The sequence below is a fragment of the Silurus aristotelis genome, assembly GCF_946808225.1.
Source record: "Silurus aristotelis genome assembly, chromosome: 11".
NCBI lineage: Eukaryota > Metazoa > Chordata > Actinopteri > Siluriformes > Siluridae > Silurus > Silurus aristotelis.
Genome location: NC_139584.1, coordinates 16,691,689 through 16,704,393, shown reverse-complemented (window position 1 = coordinate 16,704,393; position 12,705 = coordinate 16,691,689). Strand labels below are relative to the sequence as shown.

Here is a 12,705-nt window from a genome sequence, read left to right as displayed (position 1 = left end):
ATATATATATATATATATATATATATATATATATATATATATATATATATATATATATATATATATATATATATATATACATCAAATGGTAGTTTGTCAGGGCCAGCAGAAAAGTCTTTTTAATTAAGTTTTGTCCATGAATATTCAATAGTCGATTATCTTCATATGATAGCTTTTCTCTTGGGTGTGCTGCATCTAGCACGTGTTGGACTTTCTATCCAATCAAATTTTAGCCGTCACATCAAGTGTTTCCGTGGTCATAGGTATCTGCCGTAAGGTCTTCAGAAATCAACGTGGGCTGGTAGCATAAAGCTGTTGCTTTAACCAATCAGATTTCCAGTTGCTGGCACTGGGGCCATCTAGCAGGTATCAAATCATCTCTGCAGGGTTTTTTTTGTTTGTTTTGTTTTTTACTTTTTTTTTACACATGGATAGTCATAAAGCACACTAGTTGGAGCTCGCAAACCATGTCTGTAGCAAACTAAATTAGTCCAAATTATATTCTTGTGGATTTATTAGCTGTTTTTTTTTTTTTTCATTCTACAATGACTGACAGTGGAGAATAAAGTGATTTTGCGGAGAAACTTACAAGGACATTTACAAGACAGGTCTTACCACAGTCACACACTTCTATCACAAATCACTCCTGTCACTCTTCTCCATCCACTCCACCCTGCCTGCACTCTTTTCTTCACTTCTCTAACACACTCTCCATTACTTTTCACTGTTGACCCCAGGTACCTGAACATCTCCACCTTCTCCACCTCTTCTCCCTGCAACCACACCCCTCCACTGCCCTCCCTCTCATTCACACATATGCACTCTCTTACTCCTACTGACTCTCATTCCCCTTCTCTCCAGCGCATACCTCCACCTCTCCAGGTTTTTCTCAACCTGCTCCCTACTCTCACCACAAATCACAATATCATCCGCAAACATCATAGTCCATGTAGACTGGTTTTAGACCACCCATTTTCTTTTTCCAAAAAGTTGTTTAAAACAGACAGTTTGAAAGTAAAGAAGTTGTAAACATTTGTTTGCAATATTGGCATCAATCTGACTAATGCATTCTGATGTTCTCTAAGCCTTTTAGAAGACTGTACTGTGATACAGCTGGTGATTTAATTGACTGTTGTTTTGGGTTTCTTACAATGTTAGCACAGCAGTTTTTACTTTCTTTACATTACACAATAGACACAAAACTAGCTTAAAGAAGTCAACCATTAATAGAGGTTGAATTTCTTCCTTAATCTCAGCCGTGCTAAATGAGCTCACCATGGTGCATTCCCATTTCAAGACACCAATAACAATTATCCACTACATAAACCCTCTTTCCCTCTGGCAATATTTGAAATTATATTTTATAATAAAAACTTGTTTAAGGCATATAGTTTTAGGCATATAGTTTACCTTCTTTCACACAGTGTCTGGCAGTTTGCAAAACTATCATCCATGCCATTAAATGTCCTGTTGCTCCTCCACTGGAAGTGTTCATGGGGTAAATATGAGGCAGCATAATTTTTCCCAAATGGGTTATTGCTTGTTGCAGTTTTCATTTTTGACCATGCATAGGTGTAAATCATAACACTTCAGGGTTAAATTAACGTGTTTCACCTTGACTGTCCAACATCAACAATAAACTGGGAAAAAAAATGAGATTATTAGTAATTCATCAAAACTTGAATGTTTTAATGGTAATGTTATTGTATGGATTTTATGAATAGTAGCATTTATTGGATGTCTTGTGTCACAGGATGACAAAACTGGGGACAAATTATCACTACAAAATAAATCAGTATTTTGTTTACTTTTTAGTAGAGTTGATGCTTTCACCTATAGGCTATTGAAATAATTAATTAATATAAGGACGTTTTAAACTGTAAAATAATGCAGCATTATATTGGAGAAATGAAAAATGTATTATAGATTTTAAAAAGAAACGTGTAAAAGTGGCTTCATGCTATGATGCTTTCAAATGGCAGGCCTGTGTTTTGTATGAGTTAATGGAAGCTGTAATTAGTCTGTGTCGAGACTGCGTGATGAAAACAGCTATTAGGGCTACAATGCATGAAAGTCTAATGTTACTTGCGTGTGTTGTATCCTAACAACTTTTATTAAAAGTGAATGACAGGATTCACGTTTTCTACACCATATTGTGTGATTGTGTGTATGGAGCTCTTTTTGTTCTCCTCCTCTTCTCTAACTCTCTGTCCAAAACGTAACGTGCTAGAGTCTTTCTCACAACAGTTGGTTCGTTTCTTCCCTTCCTCCCATCTGATTGTCTTTCTGCACAGCTTCCCCCGTTTTCTATTGGCCACGAGTAGATGCGGCGGCGTGTGATTGGACAAAAGTTTCGCTTTTCTCATTGAACCAGCTTGCAGGCTTCTTTACCCTCTTCTTGTGAAGAGCTCTCTGTGCGCAGCTGTTCTTCTCCGCTCCTCACTCTCATCCGCGCAAAGACCGTTATACAGAGCGCCATACAGCGCGCGATGGTGTTTGTTTAAAAAAAGTTTTTTTGAGTGGTTTTTTTTTAAATAATAACCGAAAAGTGGACCATCTGTTGCGCTCTTTAAGAAGCGGACTATTTATCGGACACGAAGGGTACTAATAAGGACAACATTGTGAGAAAGCATGGCATCGGCGGGTCTGGAGCTGCTCGGCCTGACGCTAGCTGTGTTCGGCACGCTGTTGGAGATGACCGCATGCGGTTTGCCCACGTGGAAGGTAGCGGCGCATATCGAGGCCAACATTGTGGTGTCGCAGACCATCTGGGACGGCCTGTGGATGTCTTGCGCTGTGCAGAGCACGGGCCAGATGCAGTGTAAGGTGCACGACTCGATACTGGCGCTGAGCAGCGATCTCCAGGTGGCGCGCGCGCTCACCGTGGTCTCGTCCGTGCTAAGCGTGCTGGCGCTGCTCACCGTGATCGCCGGAGCGCAGTGCACCAACTGCATCCGCGCCGAGCTCGTCAAGGTGAGAGTAGTGAACTTCGGGGGTGCGCTGTACATCGTCAGCGCCGTGCTCGTGCTCGTGCCCCTCTGCTGGATGGCCAATAAAATCATCTCCGATTTTTACAACCCCAACGTGCCCCCGGCGCAAAAGCGCGAGATGGGCGCCGCGCTCTACATCGGCTGGGCGGCCGCGGCTCTCCTGCTGCTGGGCGGCTCTGTGCTCTGCTGCTCATGTCCTCCGCCGTCAGCCGCCAGTGCGGGTTACTCGGTAAACTACGCACCCACAAAAAGAGCCACGACCAATGGAGACTACGACAAGAGAAACTACGTGTGAAATCTACACGTCGGCTCACGCGCAAAACCATGGGTACGGCGGACTGCATAACCCACAAGCCTCGCAACTTATGATTTGCGCATGAACACTCACTATACCATTAAGAATAAAAGTTTTCATCCAGCACCCTTGTTTTTTTTTTTTTTTTCGGTTCTGAAGGTTCTGCGTAAAAACCCTACAGAGGAGTTCACTTCCAAAGTTCCACGTATACAATCCGCCAAGAAAACTCGAACCCTCAACCATCCAAAGAATCCTCGAGGAGCTCTTTCCTATTTCAAAACAACAACAACAAAAAAGAAAAAACCTTACAAAATCATTCAAAATATAGTGCCATGTATTCTGGTAATTAAGATATGGCATAAGAAGAGAGACATAGACAAGCGTTTCCCAAAAGTGTCAAATGATCTCAGGCTTATATATGATTCTCTATTGAGATATTTTCCCCCTGTACTAAAGAGCGCATGTTGGCGTGTTGGATGAAGCGGTGTCAGTTTGTATCCTGTGTGTTTTTGCACATGTAGATGTTTCTGTCTAAACCTAAATGTAAATGACCTGTTTTTCCCTCAGGTCATGGACTCTTACTGACTTTTTGATATTTCCTGTTTTAAACATACAGGCTATGCATTTTGAAGGGGTTACACCTTAATTTCAACCTAAATGAACATTTTTTTAAATAAAAGTTTTTACTGTTTTGACCACGAATGTTTGCCAAAACTTTAACAAAACATGATCATGATCATGATGAGTTGGTTGAAAGCTCTTTATACAGTAGTTTCAAAGCAGAGACATTTTCCTCACATGGAATGCTAGACTGCCTAATTGTGAATCTGATGTAGATTTCTTTTTAAAAACAATAGCTGTCTAGTTAAAGGAGCAGGTGCTCTAAAGGACAGGCCAGAACAATGTGCCATGCATTATGAAAACAGTGCTTAGGACATATTTGGTTTGTGCTTTATTGAGCACCTTATTTAATTTGCATCTTTAACAAATAAGACAAACGATGCCAAATGTCGTCCTCAATAGTCAACGGTTTGTTTTTAAAACTGTCATAGTTATGTGTTAAAAGTAAGTTTTGAACTGTAATGTTTTTAATAAACTCTTTTTATCATAATGGAACCCTGATATTTTATTTTGCTCGTAATGGCGTCCAACAAACCTGAGAAATGTTTCTAAAGTTTTTAAAACTTGTTCTACTTATGAAGTGTTTCTGGAAACTTCTTTCACATTTTTAGACAGCTCTATTGCTTTCAGAACCAACTCTACACACACACATACACACACGCACACACATATAGACGATTTGTCTGCATGCTTAAAGGCTACAGAGTCACCGCACAGACAATTTATATTCTAATTTGCCCTATATTCTTAAAATAGGACTATAAATCACCCACAGAACTCAAAGAAGGTCCTCATGTAAATTTCACTTTATGATTTTAATGCCAGCATTTCTCAGTTAAAGCTGTTAAACTCATTAATGCAGAAAAGACAATGCTCAATATTCATTTGTGAATTATGCTTGTTTTATATCATACACAGAGATAAAGTAGTGTGAGAATATTAGATTTATTTGAATTAATTTTAATTAACAGCTAAAAAGAAAGAGGAAAAACAAAGATTTGTGTGTGTGATTATTTTGCCGCTTCTCTACTATTAATAATGAAGTCTCCTAATAATATATTTTGCCTATTCATATTGTGCCTTTATCAAAATTGCCATATTATCTTAAATTCAATTAAAAAAAATTGTATTTGTAAAGCGCTTTTAACATTTAGCATTGTCTCAAAGCAGCTTTACACAGATAATGTGGTGATAAAAATGAACAAGATGTTCTTTATAAGTGTAAGTTTGTCCCTGGTGAGCGAGCTGGTGGCGACTGTGGCAAAGAAAAACTCCCCGAGACGGCATAAGGAAGAAACCTTGAAAGGAACCAGACTGAAGAGGGAACACATCCTCATCTGGGTTGCACCGAATGTCCATTTATTGCAAATACACGATTTTGCGGAACACAATGATGTTGATCAGAAGCAAACTGTAGTCCAGAGTCAGTGTAGCAGACTGATAAATGATCCATGTAGCTCAGTAAGGTTATTAGGAAAAGTTTAATATTGCTACCCTTCTCTGTCTGCAACTGTGGCAGCACGCGACTGTGCTTACACCTGTTTATAAGACAGCGAGTTTATTAAGAACAGTGATTAAACTGTCCAAAATTACATTCTATCCAATCAGAATGAAGTATTCAATGGTATAAATCCATATAAATTTTAAATAAATATATGATATATATAAATATATAATTTGTATTTTATTAGATATACTTGCATAAACACTGCTTGATTCATCCTGAAGCCCTACCTCTGGATAGGCTTCTCTTTGACTCGGAGCAGCGGTTCCAGATGAACAGTCTAAAGATCCATGAAGTTACATTGAAGAGTTAATCTCAAAACCCTTGAGATGGATTCAAACTGTAGTTATTATAAACATTCTACTACAAAGGTTGAGTACTACAATTGCCATAAACAGTTTTGCCTATCAGTGCCCATCAGTGAACAGCTTAAAACCTCAACAAGGATAAAACTGTAATTGGTGACATTCAATGTCACCTGGATGAAGATGGGTTCCCTTTTCAGTCTGGTGGCTCCCAAAATATGTTCCTCATAACATCTGATGGAGTTTTTCTTCGCCACTTCAGCAACTGGCTTGCTTGTTAGAGATAAACATATAGGAAAAAAATATATGAAAAATGTATGTAAAACATATTTCCAATCTATTTATTTATGTAAAGCTTCTTTGGGACAATGTACATTGCTAAAAGCTTAATGCAAATACAATTAAATTGAAATAAATTAAACACAGTGAATTAAATCAAGGCTACAGGCAATCTTTTAAGGAAATAAGAAAATAGTGTTAAATCAGATCAGGGCTAAAAAACTAAATAAGCAATTAACATCGTTATGCAAACAATGAAAAGTGTACACCAAAGACTGCACAGCTAAGGACCCCTCGGTCAAGCTTCTGAATATTGTAGACGATACCACAAACATGTGCCTCATTCAAATCTGCATACAGGCAAAAGGTTAAACAGCAGGTGCAGTGCAGTCTTAACATTGCGCTGAACATCCTCAAAACAGGGAAGATGATATTGGACTTTAAGAGGTATTCCTTTGCACTTTCACCCCTCACTATCCGGAACAGCACTCAGGTTCCAGAGATCGTCCATCTCTAAGCACCTGAAGTAGGAGGCACTTGGACTATTTTTTAAGAAGGCTCAGAGGGTATTCCTTCGCCAGCTGAGGAAGTTCCTCCTGCACTTTGAGTTCTGATATGATGCAGCCATCATTGAGTTTGACTTGTGCACGTTTACTACAGAAGATTACAGTCTGGACTGCTGAGAGGATTATTGGTGCTCCTCCTCCCATTTTCCACAAACCTGTACATTGCTGGAGTTGCTGTACATTGCTGGACAAAAGCACATACACCGTCATACACCTGACCCACAACCTTTTTGAACGGCACTCTGGATGAGGATACTTGACACCAAGCACCAGAAAATCAATCTACTAAATATTTAATTGGTGCTTATTATGCTTCATTCATTTGTATTAGTGGATCTAGTCCAGAGCGGTTTAATAATTCTTAATGTCTACCAAATTGCATCATGCAAACAACATGCCAAAATGAATAAATAGACTACAGTAAAAGACATAGTAATTTTATATTTTATATTTTGTTCATGTACACTTAAGCTTACAGTTAAGGGATCGTCCTTTTTTTTCTTTTTTTTTTTTTACATAAGCCTAATAGTCCTCATGCAAAATCAAAGAAGCAAAATTACATATCTGGCCAATCCCATCATTGGCATATTTTCGTAATTTAGAACTTGTGCTGATTTGTTCTCTTTCCCTAAGCATAATTTTCTTATTCATTATAAATTTGTATAAATACAAAGAAAAAAGGTGCAAAGCAGAACAGCAATGGTGAACACATCCAATAAAAAGAGAGAGATCCCCTCCTGGGTGAAGCACATGTATTTTATGTCGGTGTTGACAGTGCTTACATCACCCCACTTCTCTACTGTAGTTTTTGGCCCAATTAAGCCAATCTGAATACTCCAGACATGGAGGAGTGTTTTCAGACTCTATTGTGCAAATGTTAGTTCCAGTCATGCTGGAGCTGCAGCAGACGAAGTTATGAGGCAGTGTAGGGTGTGTATGTGTGTGTGTGTGTTTTAGATTGGGTGGAGTACGGGGGAGGGGATGAGTGGTTTTTTTTAAGGACCCTCATTCCACAGTGAACAGTGAGGCATACAGAGGCAGGCACAACGTCATTAAAGAACCTTCGCCATGGCAACCACAAAGAGCCTGTAGATGTTGCCTGGTGACAATTCCTGGCAATGTGGTCATACGGACAAAGACAATGAGGACCCCGACGGCTCACATTCCAAAACACAGGGGGAGAGAGAGAGAGACAGAGACAGAGAAAAAGGGTGAAGAACAGATATAGACAGTGGGGGAGGGAAAAGATGTGGGAGGAGATGTGCGTACGTCCGTTAGGGTCAGAGTAAAGAGCAGTGCGATCTATTTCTTTTTTCTATTTGTCCAAAGTGAGAGTGTACAATTGGAAGTACTATACAAGTATTGCACTTTCTAGAAAAAAAAACATGCAAGAACATGAGAACTTTTGTGGCGAATATTAATAAAATCTGAAAATAGATTTTTAATCAAATACATAATTACTGTATATTTAAACCACAACCTGAACAAGTCTTCAGTCTACCTACCAAGAGTGCCCTGGATGTTAGTGTTTAGTTATAGAATGAAATATCTTACCCAAACTGAACCAGTGAAGGCAGTCATTTACAGCCAACAAGCAATTCTTTTCCTGTGACCCAAAATCAAATTTGTTAATTTTTTAAAAGGTATTTTTGTCTGTTGATTTATCTACTAATAATATTTGTACCATGGCATTACCAGTGGTGGATAAAGTACACAATTCATGTACTTCAGTTAAAGTTGATATCGATAGGTAATATATTACTCCAGTAACAGTACAAATGTATTTGCCTTCAAATGTACCGAAGTATTCAAAGTTCTATGATTTATAATGTCCTGATATAATTTTTTGTCACAATCAATTCAGTTTACGTGAAAAGACTTTAATGTTACTCTTATCACTCCAGTCTATTAATAGAATGATATTAAAGAGTCAAACACTGATTGATATTGATTAAAATTTTTCATGAGCCCAAAACCTTATTTTTAACTACTTAAAAAAATGCTTGCTTCATGCTTGACCAGTTAAGTTTGTATCCACTCATAAATAAAGAGAAACGACTGATTTCGCAAAATGTAGTTGAGTAAAAGTAAGATACTTGACTTTAAGATGTAGTAAAGTTAAAGTTAAAATCTCCCTAAATGGAAAAACTTCAGTAAAGTACAAATATGCAAATAAGCTACTTAAGTGCAGTAACAAATTACATTAATTGTGTTACTGTTCACCACTGGGGCATCATGCACTGGAAATACAGGATTACTTGGACACACCAGAATCAGTTGCACCCCCAGGATCCACCACTATTTGATCTACAAACTATTTCTCTTTAGTTGCACTAATAGTAGATATATATTGTAGCAGAATATGTTTTATGGTAAAATCTGACCAAAAGTCACAGACATAGTTATTGGGTAAAAGTTAATTGTGGCTAAGAATGCTATTTTTCAGAATGCAAAACTAATGAACAACATCCAGACTGTTGCAATACAAACACACAAAATTGTTGAGGTGGCTATACTCCCACACACACATTCTCTGTTTTCATTGTGGTACTTTCTCATAACACCTGCTGTGGCCTTTATCCTTCATGGGTTAGAAGTCATTTCCTCCTTCCCACAGTTGGGTGTTTGTTATCTCGTCCCCCAGATCATCGCCACGGCAATAGGACTGCATAGATTACCTCTCACCCCTCAAACCACACACATTGTCACTTTCTGGACATTGTCCCCAAGTAGCTGAAAACTCTGGGTACTGAACATTGTTATCTCTATTTCCATTTTAAATGCGCCTGTTAAGCGCTCACATTATGACACTACAAGTTATTTGATTTACACCACTGACTGTATAAAACTGTATAAAAAATGGTGTAAATACAACAGTAGTCTTGTTGTAGATAATATTGAACATTTAATAACATAGCAATTGAATTAAAAAGTCCTTATTTTGCAAAATTCCACCTGGAGCTACGTTTGATAATTCCTTTCACACAGATGAGTTGCTCGTCTAGGTGTGCAGTGTCAGTATGTAAAAGTAAACAAAGTGTGTAAAAGTGTATGACATATCTGAGTAATATTATTATGAGTAATAGTAAGCATATACAACAGGTCTTTTGTCCAATGTACGTGTGTGTTTGTGTGTGATGCACAGATGTGTCACAATGTAGGAGAGTAATGACACTTCCTGCTTAGCGATCAGCAGGCCAGGAAACAGGAAGGAAATCAATGAGGATGGTCAAAAAATAAATCAATATGTGTTGAGGTGTTTGGAGAAGGAAAGGTATGTGTTGGGACAATGCTATATCGCAAGAGACATAGCAGGTTTATAAAATAATGTTATCAACAAAGGCATATGCATATATTCTAATGTCTGACAAGGTTTGGATTCAACATGTGGGATTATAACACCATTAAAGGTGTCAGTACTGAAGTCAGAATGTGTCACTAATCTGTAATATTTCAATGTGCATTGCATATTCTTAGGACAGTGCATTCAGTTTTACAATGTTTTCTTTATTAGCATATCAGGTCATTGACAAAAGTTTGCAGTTTTAAATGTGACATAATTATTGTTTTATATGGTTTGCCCATCCTTATTATTTATCAGTGGGAGAAGGAAAAGTCTAAACACTGCTTAGAAGAAGGCTGGCTGCTGTTAATAATAAAGAGAATGGGCAAATCATTTGCGAAAGCCAATAAAAAAAACATTATTTTGTTTTACATTATGTTTAGTATTGTTGACTTGCAAAATATACATACTTAATTTAATGCTTGCAATTATTTTGTGATATATTGTACCTAAATCTTGAAGATTATATGGTTGTTTTTAAGTGGCTGCTCTCATAATTTAATAGAATCAGTTGATTTTATTTTAAAATGTAATTTTCTGAAGAAGATAAGAATAGTTAAAAGGCCTCACCCGAACCAAATCTCATGAGTAATTGTAAAAGGCAAAGATTTTGAACATTATTACATGACTCCCTATTCATACAGATCTGAATGGTCATTTGTCATTGTCGGGTCTCAAGAGATTGTGCTTTCATCTTGTGAAACCTTGCACACACTTCTTCCACTTATTGTTTGCACTGGGATTCAAACTCATGCATCCAAGGAGAAAGTGAAAGGAAAGTTTAGGACAAGTAATATAAATTGAATCATAAACTGTTTAATATGCTTCATACAGTAGCTTATTTGAAATTGCACCCTTTGTATAGGTTCACCTCAATTTCAATTTGACTTGATCAAAGTGTTGTCCTGGAGGCTATAAAAAAAAGAGCAGTATACACTTAATTGCACAAAAGGCATAATATATACAGATATCAGTTGATGGCCATTGTAAATTGTGATGATCCTTGTGAGAACCCAGCATGAGAAAAGAGAGTCCAGGACGACAGCCATTATCTGGGACATCACAAAGTCGATGGTGGTGAGCTAAGGCTATTTTCGGTGTAGGCAGTAGGTAAACACCAAAAAGTGTTGATGCTCCTGTGGCTAAGCTGGCCAGGCCAGTGTTGGTAGGGGTATGGGAGCCTGGTGTGTCTAATTCTGGCCACCAGATTAGGTTTTGGCAATGCTGCTCAAACGTAATGACCCATAGCCAAAATATCTGTATGCAGGGCACCCTAGTCTAATGTGTAAACCCACAAAGGCCACCTGCCAGCAGGAAAGCTCCTGTTTGAGTTGGGAAAACACAAGGCAACTCCTCTGGGACTGGAACCTATTCAAATATTCAAAAGATACTACAGAACTTTGTTTAGCAAAACTGCCAAGCACAGGAACAGTTTATTTTCTCAGGCAAACATCCTCATTAACAACTGACAACTGACCTTAATTATATGCCCTGCTTCATATCTACAAGCAATGCATTGTAGGAACAGTCACTAATCACCTCATCCCCATATATTTTACACACTACTGCTGCTGTATATTGTACAAAGGTCCTAAAGTAACTTCTTAATTTTGTGATGCACACTATTGCTATTTGCACTTCCATTAACTTTCACGTTATGTACATTACTGATTTGTCATATAATCTGTATATTGTGTTCTTATTTAATCTGTATTGTCTTGTATAGTCTTGTTTATAAGATAAATGTATGGTGGTGGTGGTATATGTACTTTTGAGAGTCGCCAGCAGCTGAAAGCAAATTCCTTGTGTGTGTTAACATACCTGGCCAATAAACCTGATTCTGATACTGATTCTGAAAAGGTCACATAGGACTCTATTGAATATATTTGCCACAGCCTTCTGTGAAGTAAAGCACATAGCTGTACATAATGAAGTACACAGAGTATCTGCCATTTCTCAAAAGTGCAAACTGCTTAAAAGGAAGCACCCCAGAGAAGTGAAGAGGTGCAAACACATTAGGTTAGCTCTATATTGGGAAACATGAAAGACAAAACTGGGCTGAACAAACTGTCATTTGGAGAGAAACAACCAGATAAATTCTACAGTTTCTATCAATATAAAGTGGAGTAGATGGCAAAGAGAGTGGCAATGGAATGAGAAACTGTCAACAATCACAAGGGTATACACACATCATTGAGACTGAAGATGCATGCTTGGAATGCTACAAGTTTACAGACTATGGATGCCCAGGCTGTCTGACCCAGCTAGAATAGCGTGACATACCAGCAGCAAAATTATTCATCTTACTACATGCAGCACTTATGATGTCTCACTTGGCTGCTGCTGGTATAGCTGAGAGTGCTACTGTAATCCCAGTTGCTTGACAGCAACAGCAGAGGTGTTGGGTCACTGCGCTTTGCTCTGGTTGGAATGAGAAGGAAGGAGGAGCAAAGTGCCTGCCTGACTAACAGAATCCTTGATGCTTAGTCAAGTTAGCTGTCCTCAGCTACAATTTGTATTCAGTGTGACATCAGTACCTTGGATATCAACAACGTCTTGGTCTTCATCAAATGTGCCTCAATTATATCAATGCTAATCCAAAAAAGAAATAACTAAGCCAAACTGATTTTATGGGCTTGTGTGTGAATTGTCAATGAGGAACCCGAACCAACGTTATCAGATATTTACAGGACCAGCATTGGGAGAATGCAGAATTTTTGAATTTAGTGATTAATGAGAATTTTGGGAATAGCAAATGTTCTGGGAGGTGGACTGACATTCATATGGAGGTGCTGAGAATAG

At 38.1% G+C, this 12,705-nt stretch overlaps 1 protein-coding gene across 1 annotated transcript; it reads left to right on the top strand.

Moving 5' to 3' along the window:
- The first annotated feature begins 2,363 nt into the window (after positions 1 to 2,363).
- Positions 2,364 to 4,396, top strand: cldn5a (claudin 5a). The gene has a single exon (XM_083554621.1). It carries the CDS (start codon positions 2,632 to 2,634, stop codon positions 3,283 to 3,285), a length of 654 nt encoding a protein of 217 aa, XP_083410747.1. The 5' UTR covers positions 2,364 to 2,631; the 3' UTR covers positions 3,286 to 4,396.
- Positions 4,397 to 12,705: the final 8,309 nt, after the last annotated feature.

Coding starts and splice junctions, on each gene's coding strand:
- cldn5a (XM_083554621.1), top strand. CDS start 2,632: ATGGCATCGGCGGGTCTGGAGCTGCTCGGCCTGACGCTAGCTGTGTTC.